The sequence below is a fragment of the Equus quagga genome, chromosome 10 (assembly GCF_021613505.1).
Source record: "Equus quagga isolate Etosha38 chromosome 10, UCLA_HA_Equagga_1.0, whole genome shotgun sequence".
Classification (NCBI taxonomy): Eukaryota; Metazoa; Chordata; class Mammalia; order Perissodactyla; family Equidae; genus Equus; species Equus quagga.
In genome coordinates this window covers 113,750,055-113,777,217 of record NC_060276.1, presented here as the reverse complement: position 1 = coordinate 113,777,217, position 27,163 = coordinate 113,750,055, and the positions used below count along the sequence as shown (strand labels likewise).

Sequence of the window (27,163 nt, the reverse complement as noted above, 5' to 3'; positions counted from 1 at the left end):
GGCATTGACTAAAGAGCAATATAGTAATTCTCCTTTGCCTCTAGAGATGGGATACATGAAGGATGTTTGCTTATTGACTCTGGATACCTGGCTCTAGTTTGGGAAGAGACTATGTTTCCCCGTTTCTGTTGCCAGGAGAGATACTGATTAGCCCAGCTCATCTTTTGGTGCTAAGCCGTATCACAGGTCCAGTGGTCAGCCTATGAATTGGGTTTCCTCGCATCAGGTGTCCACCCTGGTCCAATTAGATATGGCACAGAGGTAAGGTAGGAGTAACATGTTTCAGGGAATTTAGGCACAGTGGTTTATCTTAGAAAGAGCTGTACATGGGATAGATGCTAAGACCAACATTTCCAGGTCTGAATCCCTATCCTGACCTAGACTTCAAGTAAATTCCTATTTCCCATAAGGCAGTGATCTAGCAAATTGTCATGGACTTACTTGCAAGATTAAGATTTGGGTGCAAAACCCAAAATGAGAAGAGCAGGTGGTAACAATTCCTTTTAAATCTGAGTTTGTCAAATAAGTGGGCATAGAAAATGCTCTCTTGGCATTTATTCATTTATTCCAGAAATATTTATTGAGCACCTACTATGTGTTAGGAACTGTAACACATCCTATAGCTTCTGAGATCAAACCTATAGCCCCTGCCCTCACGTATCTCAAAGTCTTGTGGGGGACAATGCCTATAGACTAAGCAGGTCAATGCAGTGTCATACAAACTTCATAGGAAGTAAACTCAGGATGTAACAGGAGCTCAAAAGGATGGTGGTTGCCTAATTCAGCCTGGGAGATAGAAAGTCAAAGAAGATTTCTTAACAAAAGTTATAACTGAACTGAGAGCTGAAAGAGAAGGAAGAGTTAGCCAAGTGGATGAGGCTGGAAAGGCCTTCCAGAGCAAGGTAGGGAAGCATGAAAAAGCAGTGTGCATGCAGGCACTGGAGCTCCTGGGCATGTAAGGGTGCCCCCAGTGCTGAGCATGATGCCTGGCACCTAGCAGGTACTTGGTGAATGTTTGAAGAAACGAAATGCCTTACCAGGCCCTGTGTCATCTGCCTCTTGCCCCTCTCTCTGACTATCTCCCAGTACTCTCCCCAAGCTCATCCCCTTCCAGCCCGTTGCCTGCTTGTGATCCTTTGAACATGTCAGGCACCCTCCTCAATCAAGCTTTTCCTGGGTCCCAGAACCCCAGGGCACCCTCGTTTCTCTGAACCTCATTATGTCCTTGGCCCTGGGATCTGTCCTCACCTCTATCACTAATTTTCTGTTTGTCTTTGGACAAGTCACTGTGATCATATACTCATCTGACAAGGGTTTGCAATCTGACCACTCAAATCCCTTCTAGGGCAAGAGTTCTCTAATTCCATGACTTACAATTTTCCAGTGGATTAAAATGAATATATTTATCAGCCTTCACCAGACTGTACACTTCTAAGGATAAGAATAATATTTTGTTCTCTGAACTACAGCTGTATCTTCTATAAATTGGGAATAACAACATCTCTAAACCGAGGTCAGGAGATTAGGAATGATATATGTTTAGTGCCTGGTACATAGAAGACTCTTGAAATAGATGATCAATATTTTGGCATATGATTGTACTTCAGAAAGAGCCTATTACAGTGCCTTGTACATTAGAGCTGTTCAAGAAATATTTGCTGCATTATGGAAGGAGAAACTAAAGGCCAGACGCTAGTTAGTGGCAAAGTCAGTCCTTCACACTGCATGCTGTGACCTTCCTATTCTTCCATATTGCCAGAGCCAAGAGTTGATTAAATACCGGAGACCTGGCTTTGGCCATATATTAAAAGAGCTAAAAACCCACATGGCAGCTATGTCCAATTACTTAGAACTCTGCCAACCAGCTGGTTCCAGGACAGTCAACTTTTAGTCTCAACCACTTTTAAAGCTTGTTCTTTGCTATTGTTAAACACAGGAAGTAGGCACCCAATGCCAAGGAGATCATATCCTGTTGTTCCTCAAAAAAGTGACATCTTTAGTATCTGATGTTTGCATCCTGGTCTGTCTTAGCATGCTGTTATTATTTATTGCAGAGTTTAACATTCCTCAGCTCTGGTTGCTAACTGCAAGGTTTGATCTGGATCAGTGGTCCCTCTTTTTAAATTTAGCTATTGAAGTTATTAACCAGACCTTACAGACATAAAGCTTTAGCTGTCATTTGTGCACTCATTGATACACAGAAGTATGAGGACCAAAAGCTAATTTCAGAGCAATGAGTCTCCTGCTCAGAATCACAAACACAATTTATCAAACCAAGAGCTCACCCGAACATTATGCCAAAAGCTTCCACTGCCCGGTAGGATGCATTGTATCTTCCTTTGTTTCAGATTCTTCTGTCATGGATCTCCCTTCTCTCCCTTCTTCTCCCCACTCTCTTCCTTGGAAAAGATCATGTGAATAATGGTTCAGGAAATTTAATTCTTGGACTTTGCAAGGGGGCTTGCCTTTCTTTTTAATATTATCCTTACTCCCAGGCAGTGCCCCATAGGAGCATAGGAGGGGATGAGGGAAATTCAGGGAGGAAATTAGCCCCTCAAAAGAAAATATTTTAATGCATTTTTTTATTGTGGTAAAATACACATAACCTAAAATTTACCATTAGTGACATTTAGTGCATTCATAATGTTTACAACTATGATTCTGTACCTAGTTCCACGGTGTGGGAGTTTTTCCCCAAGCCACCAAGCAATTCTCTGACACCAGCTGGGTGTCCTACAGTTCAACTGAATTCTGACACTATCTATCTGGAGATAGCATCAGATCCCACAGGTTAAGGGCTCAGTCCTATGAGGTGCCCTGCCCCCGGGGCCCCCACCCCCTGTACTTCAGACACCAATCACATGTCCGGGTTGTTATCTGTGCTATAGATGGGAGGTTCCAATGACCCTTCCTTGGGTTTGATTAATTTGCTAAAGCGACTCACAGAACTCAGAGAAACATCTTATTTACTAGATCACCAGTTTATTATGAAAGGATGTAACTTAGGAACAGCAAGACAGAAGAGATGCAGAGGGCAAGGTATGGGGAAAGGACGTGGAGCTTCCATGCTTTCTCCAAGAGCGCCACTCTCCCCACATCTCCACATGTTCACCAACCCGGAAGCTCTGTGAACCTGGAAGCTCTCTGAACCCAGTCCTTTTGCGGTTTTATAGAGGCTCTGTTACATAGGCATGATAAACCATTGGCTATTGGTGATTGATTCAACCTACCTCCAGCCCCTCTCCCCTCTCTGGAGGTTGGAGGGTGGGACTGAAAATTCTTACCCTCTAATCACATGGTTGGGTGCCCGACAACCAGCCCTCATCCTTCATCACCCCAAAAGGAAACTCTGTCATCGTTATGCAGTCACTCCCCAGCCCCCTCTCCCTGCCTCTGGCAGCCACAAATCTACTTTCTGTCCTTGTGGATTTGTCTTTTCTGGATGTTTCATATAAATGGAATCACACAATATGTGACCTTTTGTGTCTGTCTTCTTTCATTTAGCATAATGTTTTCGAGGTTCATCCGTGTTGTAGCATCTATCAGTACTTCATTTTTATGGCTGAATAATATTCCATTATATATATGCATGTGTGCATATGTGTATGTGTATGTGTGTCTCTCTGTGTGTATATATATAGCAGCACTATTCATGATAGCCTAAAAGTGGAACCAACCCAAATGTCCATTAATGGATGAATGGATTTATCATGAATAGTGCTGCTATAAACATTGGTATACAATTTTTCATTTGAACACCTATTTTCAATTCTTTTTGGTATATACCTAGGATGAGTCGTGTGGTAACTCTATGTTTAACTTACTGAGGAACCACCAAACTTAATGCTTTTTTTTTTTTGAGGAAGATTAGCCCTGAGCTAACTACTGCCAGTCCTCCTCTTTTTGCTGAGTAAGACTGGCCCTGAGCTAACATCGTGCCCATCTTCCTCTACTTTATATGTGGGACACCTACCACAGCATGGCGTGCCAAGCGGTGCCATTTTCTCACCCCGGATCCGAACTGGCGAACCCCAGGCCGCCGAGAAGCGGAACATGCAAACTTAACCGCTGCGCCACCAGGCCAGCCCCTTAATGCATTTTTAAAACCATGCTGGCCTGGTCTGTAGAATTCTTATGTCTTTAATTTGATTTCAGTGATAGATAAAAGACAGTGATTAAGAGAATTGTTAACTGAAATGAAGGAATCTTCATGAAGTGCAAAATGCCAGGGCCCAGGATTTCCTCCCTCTGGGTATAAAGTAAGCATCTAGCAAGTGCCACATAACAACCCCACTCCATTGTTAATGATCAGAATGGGTGGTCCATGTCTGTGGGTATCTGAATTGAAAATCAGAGTATCTCTATGTTCACCGCATAAATCGGTAAAGGTGACACCACTGGCAAGGAACTGGAGAACAGGATATATAAAAGATTTTAGAGTATTTTGTAACCATACCATAAGTTTGAGCTTAGCAACAGAGATCATGAGCTTTCTCAGCTATATTTTACATTTCAATTTGCTTTGTCTCCCGCCTAAAAATAATCCAATAATTTCCAATTCAGTATACCCATTTTGTAAAGAAATCCCCCACCCCACAACTAATGTCAATTTGCTCAGAATATTCAGTTGCTTACCAATGTGTTTTAAATGCATCATAGCTTAAAATATTTTTCTGCCTGTTTCAAATGTATGTATACATATTATATATAGATATATATTTTATGGAGAATCATCAACACTTTTAAAACACTCTGGCCTCAATTCTCTTATGAATTCTCTAAGGATTTTTGGGAATCATTATTTATCTTCAGCTTTTATAGGATAAAAGCTTTTCCTAAGTCAATATTATCCAAATATTTGGTTGAAGACATGTTGAAACTAGAAATTAGATTATTTTCTGAGTGTTGTCAGATTATTTTCATAATGTAGACATGGGCATTTTAGGGTCACTAGTATTTGATAGATTTGAATCTTAGAATCTTTGGGAAAATGTCATCCACTTTGTTTGAAATCAAGCTTGTACCTAATGTGATTTTTTTCCTTTTGGCCAAAACCAAGTGTTTCATTTGAAACTTTTATTTTCTAATGATAATATTCATTAAAGCGGTAATGAAGTTACCTTTCCAGAGGATCAAGCCACTGTTCATTCAGCCACTCCTTAACAAATTCTCAGAACTCATGGCAAACACTGTGGAGAGAGAACCCCAGGCTCACAGGTGTGAACAATCTCCAATTTTAATATATCTGAAACTGGATGCAGAAAGTGTTACATTCTGCTTTGTAATAATAGTCACATATGGAAAATGTTTATCTTTTCATGTAGCATAGGTAAGATAAGAAGTACTAGCAATTATTTTATTATTATCTATAAAACCCTAAATTTGGTATAAGTAAAGAACAAGTGCTTAAACTCTTTGTCTCCTCAACCTCCATTCTCGTACACCGTGAACATGTCAGCCACTTCTGAGGCACGCCTGTGACAAGGAAATTGTGGCCTTTCCATGCTTAATTTGCTTCTTAATTGTGCATGATTTTATAATGCCCATAAAATAATACTATAGGCATAACATTTCAAAGGCAGCACTTTTCAGAAAAGGAAAGTTAGATTTATTTCCAGATGTTTCTACCCAACATTTTCTTTTTTCTTTCCCTCACCCTCCACTCGGATTTCATGGTTATGATTAACAGCACAAAGCTCCATAGCAAAACTTCATCAGCTGATTCCTCCCACCTACTGAATCCACAGTTTTCAGGGCTCAATTTGAGACATAATGAAAGTCTACTTTACATAATTATCATGTGAGACTATCTATAATTAAATGATGAAATGTGGTTATGCTCCAGTGTGTAGACAAGGCTTTATGTGAACTGAAACCACAAAGGTTTATTTCCTTGCCTTAACTTTTGTCCAGTGTTTGTTGCAGGGGGGAATACAAACAAGCAATTCATTTCCAACAGAGTTTAAATTCCCATGGGAATCCGTTTTTTTTTTTTTAAACTTTCAGAAGAGAAGGCAATTTCTTGAATTGAAGAATAACTAGAAACTTTAATATGATCGCCTCTTCAATGTTAGTAGTTATTGTTCACAAACTTTAAAAAGTGCTAATTATCAACATTACATTTTGAATTCTGCCTTAAAAATATTTTAAAAAGCTTTTATGATGGCTTTTCAAATAGCTGTACAAAAAGACCTGTTATCATCTTGCAATTCTAAAGCCTGAAATAAGCCTTGCAAAAGTTTCTAACCTTGATTCATAATCTTGATTCATAATCTTTATCTATAAATCAAGATAAAGCAAAGTTGACTATACCAAGTATAAAACTAAAACAATGCTTCTAAAATTTCAAGTGGGGAAGAACATCTCTTGGATTCTTTATGAAACCCTATGAAATATTGTTAAATTAAACTTAAAATAACTGACTAGGTAAGTTTGGCTAAATTATATCTGTATTTTCCGAGTGTTCTTTACACACCAACTCTATACCATACATTGTGGCAGAGAATGAAAATAAAGAGATATTACACAACCTTCAAGGAGTTCAGAATCTGGTAGTAGTCCATTCTAAAATTGCCAAGGGCATGCAGTGATTTACCAGGACAAATATTAGAGGAAAGCTCAAGTTTAAGTACATTTTATCCATTGACCTTTCCTGTCCTGAATATCAGGAAAAGCCCACCATCGTTTAATCTTAGTGGAGCATTTGTGCTCTTGACATAACTTTGACAGTCAAGAGAGAGGAAATTTAAGTGTTCATCTTTAATGTCTCCCTAATGATAATTTGAAAAATCATGCTCTATGGTTATTGTAAATGTGATGATTTTCCATATATTTCTAGATCTGGGCTCAGCAAACTATGGCCCATAGGCCAAATCTGGCCCTCTGCCTGTTATTGTAAATAAAGTTTTATTGGAACACAGTCATAGTCATTCTTTATACATTTGTTTATGGCTGCTTTTGTGCTACAACAGTAGTGTTGAATAGTTGTGATAGAGACCATATGACCTGCAAAGTCTAGAATATTTACTGTCTGGCCCTTTACAGAAAATTCTGCCAGCTCTTGATCTAAATAATATGCTTAAACTGGTATTTCTAGGATTACCAACTTTAGACCTCATCTCCATTGCTTACTCTGCCAGATAAGGGCTCGTCTGACTGCATCATTGCCCATGACCTTCTCGCCCTCCTCTTCCCAGTGTAGTACTGTAACTATAGAACGATCGAGTCACTTTGTGATTTTAAATGATAGATTATACTTTTATTTCTTCTTCCTTCTACTGTAAACAGCATGTCCTGATACCAGTAATTTCCACTTAGTAAGATGAATTCAGGCACCCTTCCGGCCTCCTGCTCCTTACCCTCTCCTTTCTCACCTTTGGTCTTCCATATTTTGTCTTGAATAATACAAAGGTTGAAAATATTTACAATTGTCCTGTAACCATTACTGAGTCTTTTGGGCCTTATCTATAGGTTGATTCTAAATTTTAAAACTCACTGAAGAGTTTTTATTTTTGTTCCTAAGAAAATATTACTCATTGTGTAGCTCATTAGTGCTGGCTATACTGCCACTATTTTAAAGTTTTTTTGTTATCCTAGCAGTCTCTGACTGTTTTTCATTTCCCCCCTTGCTTGTCCTGTCTTAAACACTTTGTCCTTCTCAAGAGTAGTGTCAAATCTCCGGAAACACTTTCTTTCCCAGGCACCCTCCTCCTCAACTCCTCCTCCTAGTCTAATCTGGACTGATGATTTCCTAGGTCACTATGACAATGTGTTCCGATGACTTTGCTTCCTTCTCCTCTCTTGGAGCCATGGTTTTCTTGATCCCTTGCCTTTTGCTCTCCTGATTTTGTTGGAGCACATCCTCAGATAACTTGCTTAGAAAAGATGTGTGGGAAGTAAACTTTCTCAATCTTTGCATGTCTGGACATGTCTTTATTCTGCCTCTCACGTGACGTAGAAATCTAGGTTGAAAATTATTTCCCCACAGAAGTTTGAAGTCATGCTACATTGCCTTCAGGCCTCTAGTCCTGCAGTCAGCTAATGGTCTGAGTCTCATTCCTTTATCCTCAATGTATCTTTTCTCTCTATAGCTTTAAAGATAATTTCTTTATCCTTGCTGTATTAAAACTTCATTGTGAATCATTGGGGTATGAAGGTGCTTTTATTGTCAAGCTAAAGGCTCTCAGGCCAGTTTCTCAGGTCATTCAGCTCAGGGATGATTCAGACTCATTTATTTGGTAATTCCTTTCTCCCTGTTCTTTTCTCTTTCATATTTTAGAAATTTTTATCAATCGTATATTGGATCTTCTGAATTGATCTTGTGTAATTTTTTTCTTCTATTTTCAATGTTTTGACTTTTTATTCAATTTTGTGGAAGATTTTTAAAAAATTTAACCTTCAAGCTTTCTGTTGAACTGAATATGAAATTATATATTTAATTTCCAAGATTACTCCCTCATTCTCATTTTTCTTTCTGTTTTTTTTTTTTTTTCCAGTAAAGTGCTGCAGTGCACGTCCTTGGGCATATAGCTCTGCCCAGTTATCTTCTAGGACACAGGCCTAGAAATGCAATTGCTGGGATATGTAATATTTGCATTTAAATTTTCAAAGCTTATGATGGCCCTTCAGAAACTGGTTGTGTTACCAGACAAGAAGGCCCAGATGCCTGATACACATAAAAAGCCAATAGTTATTACACTGGCTTTTGAGAAAAGAAAAGGCTTTATTGCAAGTTCGACCTACAAGGAGACAGGAGGCAAGGCTCTTAAATCTGTCTTGCCCATCTAAGGTTTGGAGTAAAGTTTAAGGGAGTAGGGAGGGCCGGCTGATATGCAGAAGCACTGGCACGATGAGTTTCCATTGGCAAGTTGAAATTTTCTCTTCTGCACATGCCCTGGCTACGTGACTTGCAAGTTTTGGCTCCTTGCTCTTGAAAAACAGCTTTAGCATTCTGTTATGATGGAGTCAATTACCAGGAAAGGCACAGTAAACAACAGTAAAGTTGTTATGCAGATTTAAGTCCTGCCTTCTCCATTGATGAGTTTCTAGAGATTTAGAATCATCATTCTCTTCCTGGCACAGAGAGGGAGAAACTCTTACAAATGGAGATTTCTTTTATAAATGTAAATTTCCTTTACAAAAGGATAATTTCTACTCAATTTTCAGAGCTTTTCCTGTGTCTGCTGTTTCTTAATAATCCTCAGTTCAAAATAATCCTGCCAAAGAGGCATATTTTGGGGTGGCAAATTCTGTTCCTGGTCCTGTGGTTACAGTTGCACTGCCTTACTCTTCTACTTAATGGAAACAAAGTGGTATATCAGTATTTTACTTTGCATTTATTAAGGAGAATGAGTGTCTTTCAGAACTTTAATGGCCACTTATATTATTTTCCTCTATGTGCCTGATCATATACTTCACCATTCTTTTTATTGGGTTACCTTTTCTTTTTGAATTGTACAAGCTCTTTATCTATTATGTATATCATTTATTTGTCTGTTATGTATGTTGCAAATGTTTTCTTCCAGTGTGTTGTCTTATCACTTTTGCTTTGCTCTTATCACTTTGCTTATGCTTTTGCCCTTTGAAATTACTATGGAGTTGAACCTGTTTTTCTTTTCCTTTGTAGCTTCTGGATTGCACATTATATTTAGAAATGCCCTTTCTACCTCAAGATACTAAATGTGATCTTTAGTATTTTCTTCTAGTACTTTCATACCTTAAATATTACTGCTCTGTTCCTCAGTGCCCTCAACTATAAGTGATAGGAATACTACCCACTGAGTAGGTTTGTTGTGAAGATAAATGTGGTAACACATATATACAAAATCGAGAACAGTGCTTGGGAAGCTGAGCACATGTAGTAGCACCTGCTGCTGTTATGTAATGGTTCTTTACTTCAAGGCCTCGCACAGTGCCTGATTAAAAAAATAGGACTTAAGGGTTACATAAATGAAGGCAAATCATTGAAGAAAATTGAAACTACTTGTGAGGAACAAAGAACAACATGCGGTTTTAATGTCCTTTTTTTGTCCTTTTTTTTGAGGAAGATTAGCCCTGAGCTAACATCTGCCACTAATCCTCCTCTTTTTGCTGAGGAAGACTGGCCCTGAGCTAATGTCTGTGCCTGTCTTCCTCTATTTTATATGTGGGACGCCTGCCACAGCATGGCTTGACAAGCAGTTCATAGGTCTACACCCAGGATCCTCACCAGCAAACCCCTGGCCACCAAAGCAGAAAGTGTGAAATTAACCGCTGTGCCACCAGGCTGGCCTCTTAATGCCCTTTTTTAAAACTGGAGAGGGATTGGGGCAAAATCTTCAAGAGTTTTATCCTGAGTTTTTTATTTGTTTCCCCCATGGCTTGTGTGGCCCAGAGGATAATTGTCCAACTAATAAACTTGAAAGTAGTTTTAAGCCCTTGAATTGAATTAAATGAATACTATTGTGACAAGTTAATTAGACATCCATAAAATTGCTAAATATATGTCATTGAAAATGCCTATGTTCCATATTTTGTTAAACATCAATTATGATCATAAGAAATCTGCATCTAGTAAAATGGATACTGCTGACACATGTTAATTATTCTGGAAAATAATTGAACTCTTTAAAAATTTCAATATGCTGTTAAGCATGCATGGCCTCTGAAAGCTTGAGCTATTTTGAGCTTATCCAAATGAATCTAACAATATAAAATGAAGTAAAATTTTCCCTGTAGTTCTCTTAGTAAGACAAAAGGCAAACACAAATTGCTGTAACGAAGGGTCTATACAATAAATTTGGTTTGGACTCCAGATGTTCTGGTGGGGGTGTTCTTAAGTCTCAGCAGCTCCAGTCTGTGTTGGAGCAGCCACAGGAAAATAAAACGATGAAGAGCTATTTCCTTTGTCCACCAGACGATGGGACGTCAGTTCTCAACAGTGCAACCTAAGTGTTTGGAAATGCATGCCTCTATTCTATATGTTTTCCAATCCTTGACAGTGGTCTGAATTCATGCAAACGTAATGACACACGTTAATTCTAGCCATCAAATTGTTGATCTTCAAGAATTGCTATTGCTTCCCATAAATGCTTCTCCACCTGGGAACTCAGATTCTCAAGAAAGTCACAGGGAATTAAGAGGATGTAACAGAGGCCAGCACTCCTGCCAGCTGTGTAGTGAGGTGGCTGCCAAGTACAAGATGTATGGAGGTTGGCTGGCTGTTTTATCTCTTGAGCTTGTTCCTTAGATGTTTCCCACTAAGCCAGCTTTTCAAAGTGTGGTCCCGAACCCTGCATCATAATCACCTGGAAGGCCTTTTAAGAACACAGATTCCTGGGTAATCCTGGATGAACTGATGGGGAGAACTGCAGTATTATTTAGGTTACCAATTAAGTTGGATCTGGAAAATGAATTATTTCTAAGCAAATAGCATCAAAGAAGATAACATGGAAAATATCAGAACACTGTTGTGCTTTCTTTCATTATTTTAAGTTTAATATTTTTATTTTGAAATGGAGACAGGTGGTGGTGAATTCATAGTCTTGGAAGATGCTGACCATTCTACTCTCAGTGACTATTCTCTTCTCCCTATTGAACTAGAAGGCTTCCCTGCTTGACTGGGATCTGAACACCAAATCCTCTGGTTTCCTCCTAGCCCACTGTCCTCTGAGGTTGACCTTGCTCACCAGCACCTCTAGCTTTTAGTTGGAGTGCACCCTCGAAACCACAGGACTGCCCACCAAGTGTAACAGAAGGACCATTAACATGATCTGAAGACCCCTGCTCCTGAGTCAGAGGTCAGGGTTGAGAACACAAGCTTAGGCTTACTGCTAAATCGTTTTCTAATGTAGTTATACTAATGTATTGTCCAGGAATAGATTTCCCTAGTGGTATTTGAAGTGTTCTATAGCCTCCTCTCCATTTCAATTCACATCAACTTACGCTTACCCAGATATCACACTGTTTATACTGATGATTGCCAAACAGAGCATATGATTCCGAGCGTTTATTATGTGGCTACCTGCCTATATGACCTGTCTTTTTAATTTTTAAGCACCAATAAATCTCAACTAATATTGAGTGTTTCTTGGGAGTAACGCATATCTGGGATTGGTAGTGTGAATTGAGGTTGAGAGCTACCAGCTCTGTCAGCATCTCAATCAATCCAAGGATGTGACTTGATTATTATTGCCTGTGACACATTAGAGTGTCTTTAACATAAAAGTCATCTCTTAAACACATTGAACTGAACTCATTTAATATAATTGATTACCAGCTTAGCTGTAGGGATTTTGTAGCTTTAGGGAAACTGACAAATATTTTGCCCTTTTAGATCCTACAATTAGATTCACAAGGCACAGTCAATAAGCATTTCACAGGCGCTAAATTCATCGTCTTTAACAATGACAAAATTCTCTCTGGGTAGATGAACTGACTGTTGATAAAAGACTAATTGTTGAAATGCTTTTCAGTAGTGATATTGACAAATAGAACTGAATCTTTAAAGGATAAATTTGATCATGAATTAGTGGAGCCTATTTTGAACGTTAGTTTATACAAGCCCTAATAGATCCTTGATTTATTGCATCTCATTTGCTAAAGTTGAAAGCATGACTGGAAAAATATATCAGTCTGGGTTCTGTTTAAAACCTATGGTCCTTTGAACTGTAACCCTCAAAATAAATAATGCCATGATTCATAAATAAAATTAATAACATGTGCATTCAACTTTATTTAAGAGCTATGTTAATCTTATTTTCTAAGATATTCCACTTTTGTCTCCTAGAATGTGGAGAGAGAATTTCAGGATTTTTTATTTCCTCAACCCGTTGCACACCAGATCCTAATCAAGTGATAGATTTTGGAGCCTCTGACCTTTCCAGGGAGGATGTGCTCTTGCTTACATAAAGGGCATATGGCTGATATTGGACAGCATTCTAACATGACTTGTAGTTTTCCTCTCCAACCTCACTTCTCCACCATACTGCTGCCTCTCCTAAACACTGCCCCACTACCCAACAAGCAATACTTATAGCTGTCCTGAACACCAGTTTCTTTTATGTCTCTGCTTGCTATTCCCTTGGATTGGAATGTCCTTCCTTCCTTATCTGCATGATAGTTACTGCCTCACATCTCCAGACTCATCTCATGGGCCTCTTCTCTGTGAAGTCTTTCCTTGTCCCCATTCACTGCCCTTAGTTTAGATTGACCACCCCCATGGGTTTGATCCCTCATCCTATGGGGTATATACTTTCATCACAGTTGCCTCTAGCAAGCTATCATCGTCATATGTTTATATCTCTGCCTCCCACTACTGAATTGGAATTTCCTTGAGGAAACAGAACCAAGGAGAGCTTCACAGTAAATGGACACTTACTGAAACTTTCTTGAATAAAGTAATGAATGCATGAGTAAAACAATGGCCTGGAGACTGTTTTCTCAAGGCCGTTATACATTTGTTCCCTCTACCTGGGATATTTTTCCCATGGATATCCTCCTAGCACAATCTCTCCATTCAGGTCTCAAAGGTAACCTCTTTAGAAAGACCTCTACTCCACTCCTCTACCTCTTTCTTTCACTCTCTACCCTGCTATATTTTTCTTCATAAAAACCATCACCCCCTACAGGATGTGGTATAGTTTGTGTTTATTCGATTTTTGTTGTCTTATTCCTTCCAGTAGAAGAGAGGTTGGTAAACTTTTTTCTGTAAAGGACCAGATCATAAATATTTTAGGCTTTGTGGGACAGACAGTCTCTGTCACAACTGCTGAACTCTGTCATTGTAACATGAAAGCGGCTACAATGCATAAATAAATGGGCTTGGCTGTGTTGCAATAAAAGTTTATCTGCAAAAGCAGATGGAGGTCAGATTTGGCCCGTGGGCTATAGTTTGCTGATTCCTGTACTAGAATATAAGCTTGTTGGTCTGAATCACAGCCATTTCCGGGGCACCAGACACATAGAAATCTTCTATTAAATAGCTGTTGAATAAATGGTAGATAAATTTGATTCACCATAAATAACAAAAACGGCTGATTGTGATTGAATCTGAAAAGTCAATTTCTGCCAACTTGAAAGAAAATGGTAGACAAAAATCTTCAAATGAGCATGTCAACTCTTCTAAGACATGAAAGCATTAGCCACAGTCTTATCTAGCTCTCCACTTCAGTGATGTTCTCTCTCTTGTAAATTTTACTGTGTGTCTGTTTCATTTGCTCTGTGGGTAATTTTGACTGAAGATAAAAGTTTACTGAGAATTCTTTGGCAGAGACAAACAAAGAGAAAATGCCTCAGTTAAGATAAAAAGAGATCGCATTTCATTTAAAGTAGGCAAATAGAAATGGATTCCACAGTGGTCAACATACGAACCCAAAGTCTTCATTGTATTTAATGGTTTATATGTGAAAAATGTGTTTCATTTAGAAGGAAATGTTTATTTAATAGGTGTTTATTTTGGGGTTTTTTGTTTGTTTTTTGAGAACCATTGGTATATATAAGTATAGTTGATATATTATAAATAAATATTAGAAAATTGATCTCAGGCCAAAATGTTCGTTGCTCTTGGCGAAGAGTCAGAAAAAAGCTAGAATTACATTTTTCACTGGAAGCCAGAATGAGGAGACTCCCCTTCAGTGTCATCCAAGGGGCAGGGTGTGTTTCATGGGACTTAACAAAGTTGTTCCCTGCAAGAGAGGCGTGGTGCAGGATTCAGAGTCCTGGTGGGAAATGGGTGGATGTGGGCATAGATTAGGAAATCACTGAGTCCCACTCACGAACCCAGGAACTAGCAACAGCTGGGACCCAATAGCACCACTGGGCCTCAAGAGGCCTAGTATGAAGCACGGTGAGCCTTGAAGCCAAGAAGAAGTGCTGACAAGAGCAGTAATCAGAGTGGGTAAAGGCACCTCAGAACGGCATCAAAGCAAGGAGGGGGCAGGAGAAATAAATACCCTACCAGCAACTTCTGTTGGTTGAAGGCAAGAGGGCAAGGGGTCCACATGATGCTGCCCATAGAATCGAAGCTCCCAGGGCACTGTGCAGGCAGAAAGGGGGCCAGGCACAGACCTGGGGGCTGGGGGTAGTGAGGTTCAGTTCACGTGTACAGGGCTTAGAACAGGAAAAATACAAGAAAACAAAGAAAACCCCAAATAGAAAAGATGTGGAACCTTGGGCAGTAATGGAGTTTTATGACTAAGGAAACTGAATTCTCTACGTAGGAACAAACAATAATTTTTTTTAAAAGGTTTTATTTTTCCTTTTCCTCCCCAAAGTGCCCCCAGTACATAGTTGTATATTTTTAGTTGTGGGTCCTTCTAGTTGTGGCATGTGGGATGCCACCTCAGCATGGCTTGATGAGTGGTCCCATGTTCGCGCCCAGGATCCGAACCGGCAAAACCCTGGGCTGCCGAAGTGGATGGTGTGAACTTAACCACTCAGCCACAGGGCCGGCCCCAAGAATAATTATTTTAATACAGAAAAGGTTAAGAGATCGCAAGTTCTTGATTACAACAAAACTGTTAGCTCAAAACTTTGATTCTGTGATTTCCTTACTAGCCCCTTTTAACTTCAATCAGAAGTTTTTAGTCATCAAAGTGAGCCCTCACCACTTAATCACTTTTTGAAATCTGCATGTAAATATTATAAAATTATGAAATTTACAAAGTGTGGCTAATCGTCTGTCCAAGAATATCTCTCTTATAAAAATCATGTTTTTCAATATTGTCTTAGATCAGGGTTTCTGTAACATACACTCTTATAGTTTGAATTTACTAAAACCATGGATTGTTTTCACTTTCCAAGTATAAAAGTATAATATAAATTTTCAAAGAGTATGTGTAGATCACAGGGATATACAACAGAGTCTCTGGATGGGGAGGGGACCTCTTATGTCTTCAAACCAGCCCCCACCCCCTGCCAAGTACCCAAGTACTGCCCTAAAATCTGGATAGAATACAATTTGATGGAGATGCAGGGGAAGAAGAACTCTTCCTCTACCCTCTGGGTTCTGGCTGGTCTAAGAATTCAATTGACATGAGACAGAATAACAGGAGAAAATCAAAGTTTAATAATGTGTATACATGGGAGGAACCCAGGAAAACTGAGTAACTCGCCAAAATGGCTGAAGCCACCACCTTAAATACCATCTTTTGTTAAAGACAAAGGAGGATGTTGGGGGTAGTGGTTTGGAAACTTCAAAGGGGAGGGAGGTAATTTACATGGAGGTGGAAAGGCAGATGTTTGGGAAACAAATGTTTGCTGAGCCATCTAACTAAGGCCTTGCCAGGTACCTTTCTGTCTGCCACGCCTAGAGTTATCTATGGTGATAGTTCCTTCCTGGGACAGCCCTTCTATCTCAAATTCTTTTAGGCAGTTAGGGGAAAAGTCACACTTTCTTTCTGAGTGTTTTGTCCTTAAAAATAATCAAGCCAAAGACACACATTTTGGGGTGACTATTTCTGATCTACCACAGAGACAGACTCTCAGACCTAAAGTTATGATTTTAACATGTTTGAGAAAGTCTCATTGTTATGAAGTCTTTTGTTCAAAAATATTTTTTCCTGCAGGTACAAAAAAAAGGGTAATCCATCAAGAAGAAAGTCTGCCCAGCCATGCAACACTTCATGCTCTGTAAGCAACAGATGTCATTGATAGCTTAGAAAGATTTGGGGTAGTTGGATTTCCATCCCCTAAAGGGTTCAATCTATTGGAGCCCAAAGCAAGAGCACATGTCAGAACCATCAATTTGTCTGTCCTATAGTCACTCAAACCTGGGGCCACTCTGTTTCACCTCACTTGCTGGGGTAGGATTAGACAAGCAGGATGGAAATGCACCATTTCCCATCAGCACTCTAACTGCATTTTTAGGTTTCTAAAAATGCCACTGAATATTTCTGAATGTGAGAGCTGAACTTTTCAAGAGCTATGGTGAGCTTTGTAATATAAATAAGATATTAAAATAAGATGAAATGGGGGCCAGCCCTGTGGCTGAGTGGTTAAGTTCGTGTGATCTGCTTCGGTGGTGTCCTAGGGTTTCGCTGGTTGGTATCCTGGGCGCGGACATGGCACTGCTCATTAGGCAATGTTGAGGTGGTGTCCCACGTACCACAACTAGAAGGACTCACAACTAAAATATACAATTATGTACTGGGGGGATTTGGGGAGAAAAAGCAGAGAAAGAGATTAAATGAAGGTGAAATATACCTTTTAATCAGTTGCAAACATTTTATCACTGCTGCATTAAAAATTATTTAACATTTTAAATGACAGCAATGTGATTGAGGATGCTTATTTATTTTTGAGCATATTGGTTTCCCACTTCATTGAATAAAACTTTGAAGGTCTGATTGCAAGTTCAGCTTATTCCTTTACTTGGTTTTAATCGTTGTCATTGGAGAAAAAAAGGAACCACAGAAACATATGAAGAGGCACATGGACAGTGTTTCACCAGCTTGCTCACTAGATCATGAAATACTATTTTTCCATCCTATCTATGCAAGGGATTTTGTTGAAGTTGAGCTGGAAAGTTTCCATATTCCTTAATGTCCCTCAATTGTTCCCACAAACCAAATGGAAGATGTTGCATTTTATTATATTTAACAAATGAGTTCACAAGCCACTGAAATGCTTCATTTTGGAGGATTTTTAAACAGGTTAGAAAAATTCATTTCCAAGTTTTCAAAGGCTGCTGTTTTTATAGATACATATTTGCATAATTTTCAATAAAACAAGCATGTAACAGTAGAATCATTTCCAAACATCTGCTTCCCTCATTCTTACCACAATCCAAGTTTCTTTTAAAAAATAAATTGCTCTCTCACTCATTATTATACTATCTCCTTTACTCTGAAGAGCCAACTCATTTAGGTCATTGTAATCAGGTAGCCAACAACCCCTGCGCAGACAAACGATTTCCATCGCCACTCTATTGTACTTTAACAGTTTTGTTTCAAAGCAACCACGTTGTTGACGTGCTAAAGCACTTCGGTTTCTTTGGTGCCATAGTTTGCATGGAATTCTTTCAAGAGGGCAGCCATCTCTAGATTTACCCTGGGACCCTCGTTTTGTTCTAGTCAAAGCTGCTACGCCATCGTTTTATACTTTTCTATATTTGTGCCAGCATCACAGCATCCTAAGAATCGCCATTTTAGAATGGGTTCTGGTATCTTGTAGGGCTAAACTACCAGAGTAGTTTTTTTGTTCATTGTGTTCTTTTAGATTATTACATAAAATTTAGAATTCTGTTTGTTGAATTCTTTAAAAAGGACCATTGAGATGTCTTTATTGGATGGCATTAAATCTGTAAATTAATTTGAAAAGAACTGAAATTTTGATATTTAGTCTGCCTATTAAGGAGAAGCCCCATTTATTTCAAACCTTCCTAAAATGCCCCCATCAAGATTCCTTCAAACATTTTGTGATTTCTAAGTTTAAGCATTCTGGATTCTCTCAGCTTTTCAAGTACTATGTAAGTCTCCAAGCTTGACTAAACAGTTCTAAATCCATAAATGCTCCTGACGTGTTATGGGAATTGACTGACAGTGGCCTGTGGAATTGATTAGTGAAGGTTGAGTTCTTCTGATCCCACAATATCCATATTCATGAAGGCAAAAAGCGTGAGACTGTTATGTGAGCTGGAAACACATTATGTGCAGTTATTTATGTTTATATTAAATTTAACACATCTCCAGTGGTGGGATTTGGCTAGGCTCTTTTGATCCTATAGGACAGAGGCTTGCCCAGATATGCTGAAAAAAATGCGAGCTGAATATACAAATACGTATATCATAAGAGAGATGGAATCGCAGGGACATGTGAGAATGGAACTGTAGCATGGCTGAACCTCCTAGCCTCATGGGAAGTAGAACTAGAAGATAGTTCCAGATAACAGGGAAGCTTTAGAATCCTTATTAACAGGAGTTTCTGGATCTCCTAGCATGATGTCACGCCACAGTGTGATTTCTCTCCAATTTAGTCACTTCCTTTCCAACTCTCCTTTCCCTCCAAAATTCTGTTTACTCATAGTTTCTGTTTTCTCACATAGCACATATAAATCTTACCCCTAAACTTGTGTGTGAGTATTGTCATATTACATTCCTGCTGGATGGCAATTCAAATATAACTGTGTTGAGTATTCAGAAGTCCTGGGAATCATGTGCAGAGTATAGTCTTCACTCCATATTACCTGCTCCTAAAATACCCCAGTCCCAGCCTGTGTGGTCCCCTGAAGTTCACTGACTGCCATTTCTTTAGGCTCAGTCTGTGGATCTTGGTGCCTTGCGAGACATACCACCAAGCTCTCGCTCCTGAAATTTCTGCCACCTCACGGAAGTCTTCTACTGTTTGCCTCCTAAGCCAAGTTGCTCTGAATTTCAGGAAACAAAAGTCAAGAGAGAGGGTTATCTGCAGTCAGCTTTTGCTCGGGGCCCTGGTAAACGCAGCTCCCCAAAGCAAGGGACTCCAAAAGACCTATCTCCCTTATTCGACCTGAGAGAGGGAAAAACTCAGTGAGAACAAGGCAACATTTTTTTCAATATGTTGCTTTGCCTCCCACATCATCATAATTTTGACTTGCTGGAAACCTACCATTTAGTCGAATCTGCCTCATGACCTCTGTCAGTTGTAACTTATCAACTTTAACAATCTATACTGTATGCTGTCTCCTTTTTCCTGCCCACTTACGTTCTTGTTCTGGGGAACTCTCCTTTGCCTAGCTTAGCACTTTTGCTCAGGGCTGTTCTTATTAGGCCCCCTCACAGGGCACAGTAGGGATTATGAATTGTTGACCTTGCTTTGGAAGTAACCACCACCCAAGTCCAGTCAGAGATGTGAGCAAGCCGTGAAGGATAGACCGTGGGTTTCTTGTGGTTGCCATGTCAACAGGGATAATGAGAGGAGAAGTTTCCTTTGGAAGTGTCTTTGGTATTTGTCCAATATAACATATTTAGTCATAAATGGTGTTGGGAATAAGGTTGCTGGAGAGAATCCTTTTGGGACATGAAATTTAAGGGTTTTTAAATAATACTGAAAGCACTATTTACAGATCGTATGAGTGAGCTTTTGGTGCATAACAAACATCCCCAAAATTCAGTGTCGTAAAACAATCATTCCTCATTATCCCTCATTCAGCTGGCTGACCCAGGCTGGGGGCATGGGCAGCTCTGCTACACTTGGCTCCTCACTGAGGTGCTGGCTCTGGTCTGTTCCACATGTGTCCATTCTGGAGCCCAAGCTGAAGGGGCAGCAGCTACTTGAGAATGTCTTCTCATGGTGATGATAGAGAAGAAAGAGCACATGCTCAGCTACACAAGTGTTTTTTCCTTGTCACATCTGGGCTCAGGTGTGTGACATGCTTTGGGCAATGAGTGAGATGTTAGCAGAGTCAAGGGGTGGAGAAACATGTACTGTGTACAGTGGGAAGGCACTGAAAAGCAATGTGGCATCCAGTGGTGAATCATGTCCAGGGAAACAAATGAAGAATAATTCAGTCTACCACACAGACTAGTGCTACAAGAGAAGAATATAATCTATTGATCCTTGATGCTCTCATGTAATCACAGCTGGCCATCCCTGAAAGGTAGCACCACCAATGACCTTCTCCAGCAGGACTCAGACGCTCCAGAGTATATGTTCATTTATACTCCTCTTCATTCTGGTCTTAACTACCTGGGTGTCCCACCTGCCACCATCTTCCTAGATTCTTTAACTCCACACCGAAGGTAATGGGTTCTAAATTTGATTCTCCCTTCCAGAATCTTTCCACTCAGCACATATTCCAAAAAAGGATCTCGCTGGCTGTAATGAGTGCAGGGAAAACTGGAATTACTTTAGGTTTTCTTACAGGGCGCTTTCGACTAGTCCAGGTAATTCTTTGTGATACGTTGGATGTATCAGTCTTTTATTTTTGCCGAGGAAGAAAGGCTCCAAGAGTTCAAGGAAAGTTCTTTCCTTTTGTTATGGGGAGTTAGGCAGCAGGATTACCATCTTTCCTTTTGAAATGAATCTGTCAGAAACAAGAAGATTGCTCATTCAATCCTGATGGACACATTTTCCGTCTCAATTAATATACCCTGGATTTTCAGGTCATAGATTCCTGGCCTATCTGTGTGTCTCTGTTGGAGAAGGTTGGGGGCAGGGGTCGGTGGTTTGTGTAGCTCATCAGTTGTATTCTTCTAGTCTCAGCATCAGAATTCACTGAAGCATGTTCAGCAGGTAAAAAGATGTTGCTTTTTCAGCTCATTATAAAAGGACTCAAGCATCCTTTTAAGAAATAATGCAAGGAGAGAGCCAAAAAGTGCTTGCCTTAATACAAAGAACAAAATGATGTTTCACAGGGGAACATTTTAGTGTGGAGCCATTCTTACTGGAAAAGAGACAGAGGGTGATTATTTTTAGATAATTTATTCTGAAAATACAACCTATTGAGCAAGAAAGTGATGATGCCAATGAAGTGATATGGACCAACGTCAGCTTCTCCGTTGACCAGGATGGCGGCATCTGAGATGGAAGAGCCTGCTCCTCTCTCCACCCCTTAGAACTTAATTAGTGCTTCTCGTTTTCCCCATGACTCAGGCTCACTCCCCAGCCCTGGACTCAGCGGTCACTTAGGGGGTCTCGAAACTCAACTGAGGAAAACTTGCTGACAGTGACTGAGTCGCTAGAGAGCCTGGATTTTATTCTTCCTTCTTTTGTTCTTCGGTATTCTGGTACAGTATTGCCTCGTGTATATCAATCTCTATTTGTGTTTACTGTGTGATTGCATTTGATACGATTTTTTGAATTGAAGGCCTCTGAGCTTACCTGGGATTTGTGAGGCATTTCACTGAGAGTTGGGCCATAGATGTTTGAAATGTTATTGAGTTTGTTTTCATATTTTAAGATTGAATGAGTTCATAATGTCTGAAACCTATTCCTTCCTGTTCATTGAGCTCAAGAGATGAAAATAACAGGTAATGCTTTTTGAGTGCTTACTACGTGCCAGACATTCTGCCAAGTGCTTCCATGTATTCATTCATTTAATTTTCACAATTATCTTGTGAGATTGTTATGATTATTACCACCATTTTTCAGATGAGGAAACTGAGGCACAGAGTGATGAAGTAATATGTACAGGTCACACTGCTAGGAAGTGGTGGGGCCAGAACTGGAATCCAGACATTCTGGCTCCAAAGTCTCACCCCAGACTACCATATCAGTCCTCACGTTCACCCTCTATCCGGGCATTTGTCTGTTTCTTGGGCAAACCGGAAAGTGTTAGTTCCTTGAAGAGAACATGTCTCCTGTGGTTTGGATGCATGAGGACACAGGACTTACATTAGACAACAAGCTCATAGGTTCGTCCTCACTGGGAACAGCGGGTGTGTGCAGGAAGAAGGTTCCAGAGTAGAAGTCCCACCCCTGCTCTGTGGGGTGGCCTCCAAATATGTTAAAAAAAAAAAAAAAAACCCAGCAATTTCTTGCCATCTCTGCCACCCTCACCCTGGTCCAAGCCACCGTGATATTTTTGTCAGAGTTGATGTAATGGGCCCTGAATGGCTTTTCTTGCTCCCCCCAGGGCCCCCTCCTTCTGTTCTCTGTACTGCTGCTGTCACATGACTTGTCCACTCAGAACCTTCCAATGGCTTCCTGTTTCACGCAGAACAAAACACAAAGCCCTTCCGAGAGCCTATGTGGTCTATGACCCCCCCATCACTTCTTTTCCACTCCCTTCACTGCCTCCGTCTTCCTCGCCCCCCTGCCTCCAGGCTGCCCCTTAGGCACACTCTCAGCAGGCATGTCATACCTCAGGATCTTTGCACTTGCTGGTCCCTGTGCTCGAAATGCTCCTCTCCAGACGTTTCCTCAAGCCTGATATTGCACTGCAGCACCTCACCCAGCAGCACTCTATCTTTCCTCCCTGCATTATTTTCCCCTTAGTGCTTATAATAACCTGATATGCCATAAATTTTACTAATTTATTAGTTTGTCTCTGAACACTAGAGTGAACATTTTATTTTTTTATTCTGCTTTTGTTCCTATTGTATCCCCAGAACTGAGACGCCAGTGGGTGTTCAATAAATATTTGTTGACTAAATTAATAAATGAATGCATTATGGAGTTATTTTGGAGAATTAAATGAACTAACATATGGAAAGCATTTCGAAAAATGCTTCGCATGAAATTAGTGTTTAATAAATGTCAAGTATTAATCAAACAATAATAGAATAGTCATTGAATGAATGATGAATTAAAAATTGGAGACTATCATGTAGTGGAAAGAGGATAATCAAGTACAGATACTTTCAATATTTTAAGTTACATTTGCAATGGATGCTAGAGGAGGTAGTCAGGGACATCATTTGTGTCCCCTTTTCCTATCATCTCAAAGGCATACTAGAACTCACCCTTCTCTGGGCAGGTAAGGGTCCCCAAACGTTGCTGCACTTTGGAATCACCTGGGGAATCTTGTTAAAAATTGATCCTGGCTTGCACCCCCAGATATTCTGATGTGCTTGGTCTGGGGTGAAACCTGGGCATCAGGACTGTGCAATCTCCCCAGGTGATTCTAATGTGCAGCGAAGTTTGGGACCTACTGCCGGAAGCTTTTCTCAGAACCGGCGGCAGCAGGGGGAAAAGTCTTTCGCAGACCCTCTCTACGCTTGGAACTGAGAGTTATGCCAACCCCAGGTCCATTCCCTGTTCTGCAACCCGTGTGACTATTAGCAAGTCACTTCATTTCTACAGCCTTCCTCATTTAGAATATGTCTTCTCTGGATTAGGGTGCAAACTCAGAGCTCAGGGGCAGGTGCTAAAAAGGTGGATTTCCCCTCCCTTTTTCCTTTGTTCCATCTGGGGATAAAAGGAGAGGCTCATCTCCAAAGGCAGCTCGAGAACAGCATGCTCTGAGATGGAGCTCTCTTATGGAGGAGGCAAGAGAACAGAACAGTGTCCATCACGCCCAGGTGGCCCCATTCCCCCCTCGGGTACACGCAGCCATGCCTGTTTCAGGCCTGTGAGGGATCAGTATTAGAGGGTCAAGATCTTGCCTAGTGGGGCCCGCTGTAGGAGCATCAGAGGTCCTCCTGGTGTCCTGGTTCCCAGCCCTGACTTCCCTGCCTGTTCCCTGTGTCACAGTCCCTCCCAGCCCAGGGCCCTGTCTGAGGCTTCTGCCCTGGACACTGGGGCTCACCCTGCATCGGTTTTCCTGGTGTAACCAGGGTCTTGAATTTTGTCCTTTGGACTGACTGCCAGGCCTCTGTTTGTGACCTTCTGCCCACCTGAGGTTGGCCCACCTCCCTTCATCCCAAGTGTGTGTCCCACCATGATAGCCACGTCTAATCTCTGGGTCCAGACACACACCGGCACTTTCACATAAGACAGCCCTTCCCCTTTGAGCCCATAACAGCACCAGTCAGAGCCTGGACATTTCTAGAATGGTGGTGGGACGTTGGGGATAGCACGCTACCAGGGCCCGCTTTATGGCGTGTGACCCATGTAGTGACACAGGGCCCTGGGCTGGGTTTCATGTTCTGCTGTCTTGAAGTTCTTAATCGTGTTTGAACCACGGGGCCCCGCATTTTCATTTTGCACTCTCCTTGCAAATTGTGTAGCTGGTCGAGCACATGACACTTCGAATCAGAAGACCCAGTGTGACTAGCACCTGGCTTACACCTGAGAGGAGTGTGACCTTGGCCCAGTTCTTCTTCCTGTCTCGGCATTTGCAAAGAGGAGGTGGTGGGTCAAACTGCCTCCATCATAGGGGGTTCTGAAGATGAAAGAAGATGACAGATGAGTGTCAGCACGGAGCGCACAACATGTTAGTTCTCAACTGACACTTCTTTGGTGTTCCAGATCACAAGCCGCTAAATCGAAAAGACATTTCCTTTCTGTTTCAAAGGGATTTTAAACTTTTATTTTCCTAGTCCGTGATATATGCGTAAAGGACAGATCCTGGAGAGTTTTCATTGATTTTTCTTAACTCCTATTAATTACACAGAAGGACAACAGGATTCCTCCTTCTCTCCGTCTTTCTTTATTACATTTGAACAATATGTTGTCCAGATGGCATCTAGAGTAGCATCTTTCAAGGTATTTAAAAATGATCTATTTTTACTTATTGAAGAAGATTAGAGAGACAAAAAATTGAATTAAGCCCGTGTCATTGAAATAATCTTGCTTATATTACTTTAAGGAGATTCTTAGTGTTCAAACTAATAACTCTTCCCCATTATCTTGGATAATGGGCATGTGAAGGCTTCACTAAGCGTCATGGGAGTTGGTGTCCTACCCAACGCTCTGGCGTACCAGCCGTGGGCCACGAGCAACAATAAGCTGCTGTTTTGATCTCAGTTTCCTCATTGGGAAAAAGCAGACAGTAATATCTGCTCTTCTCCCACATTCTCAAGGTTGTTTTGTGGATCAAATATATGTGGAAGCATTTTGAAAATTTCTGAATGCTGTACACATTTCAAGTTTGGATTATTGATAAGACTTCTGAAGTTTAGGTGTTAGCAAAAAGATTCATTTAAATCATTTGAAAATCATTCCAGAAAATAAATGCCAAGAGTTAATTTCTCAACTTCTTTGGAAAGGGGGAATGTATTTGACACCAGGATAACCTATTGCCGCCAAAATGATCCCCATCACTTCAATTTCACTGGGGCCAGAAGCCGTAGACATTCCTTACTAAATGCCCATAACCCTCTGAGGCTCTTTCTCAGCATATCAGTTATAATTGGATTGTTTTCCACAAAGAAATATCTTTGTCTTTACCTATTAATTCAGTGATTTATTGAGAATCCACTATGTGCCAGGCACTGTTCTAGGTATCTGGGCTAAATCAGTGGATGAAACGACATTCCTTGCCCTCTTGGAGCTTACATTCGAGTGTGGAAAGCAAAACAAATAGAATAGGTATACTCCACAGCATGTTAGCAAGTGATCAGTGGTATGGGGAAAAAAAGAGAAATAAGAGAGGATAAAGTGATCTGGGTATGGGGGATCAGGGTTGCAATGTTAAAGTGTGTGGTCTGGGTAGGCCTCTTTAAGAAGGTCACATTGGGCTAGCCCCAGTGGCCTAATGGTTAAGTTTGGTGCGCTCCACTTTGGCAGCCTGGGTTTGGTTCCTGGGCACGGACCTATACTACTCGTCAGTGGCCATGCTATGGTGACAGCTCACATACAAAAAGAGGAAGGTTGGCAACAGATGTTAGCTCAGAGCAAATCTTCCTCAAAAAAAAAAAAAAAAAAAAAAAAAAAGCAGGTCATGTTTGAACAAAGACTTGAGAGGGTGAGCCATATGCACATCTGCAGGACAAGCATTCTAGGTTGGGGGAACAGCTAATGCAAAGGCCTAAACCAGAAATGGGCCTAGAGTTTTCAAGGAACAAGGAGGCCAAGCTAGAAGCAGGACTGTGGTCTCCTCACATCTTTTCCACTCCACCAAACACAAAATAGAAGGTTTTGAAACTTGGGAGAATGCAATTGTGGGGCCATTGCCGAACACCTGCACTGATGCCTCGTTTCTCTTCTGTGTGCTTTTCCCACAGTCACATGACACAGGCAATCCCATTTGACGACCCTCGGTTGGAGAGCTGCCAAATCATCCCTCCGGCCCCTCGGAAGGTGGAAATGAGGAGGGACCCCGTGCTGGGATTTGGTTTCGTGGCAGGGAGTGAAAAGCCAGTGGTCGTTCGCTCAGTAACACCAGGTAAGCACCCAACCCCACTCCTCGGTCTCCCGGGACCATCCGACATACCCTGCCAGAAGGACGACTTTTCAGTTTCATGAGTTTTATACGGTTCTGTTTCAGGCTGTGAAGGCTAGTTGAGTTTTTCCAACACCTGGATAGAGTCAGACCACCAGAGGGACAGAAATGGCTCTGTAAAATAGGTTTTAAACTGGCAAATCCACCGTATCTCTTGACTTGGGAAAACACTGATCCATCATTTGTAACCATGGAAATGACCCCCTTCTTAATGTATGAATGCAAATAAGGAGAGGCGGGCACTGTACTGTATTTCCCTAAGCTCAGGACGAACTCCTTAGTGACAAAAAGCAGAAAGTGGCGTTGAAGTTACTGTAGGATTTAGTCATTTGGGTGGTTGGATTCTTCTACAAAGATGCACTCCCCTCCCTTCCCACTAGAGGCAGAATATGTTTCCCTATCCCATTGCTGTTGGGCTGGACCAGGTCACCAACTTGGCCA

At 40.8% G+C, this 27,163-nt stretch overlaps 1 protein-coding gene across 1 annotated transcript in view; it reads left to right on the top strand.

Moving 5' to 3' along the window:
• Positions 1-27,163, top strand: part of FRMPD4 (FERM and PDZ domain containing 4) — a 185,806-nt gene that overhangs the window by 69,274 nt on the left and 89,369 nt on the right. The window contains exon 2 of the mRNA XM_046672654.1: positions 26,505-26,665. Coding sequence (XP_046528610.1) covers positions 26,505-26,665 — 161 coding nt within the window. The remainder of the gene's footprint in view (positions 1-26,504; positions 26,666-27,163) is intronic.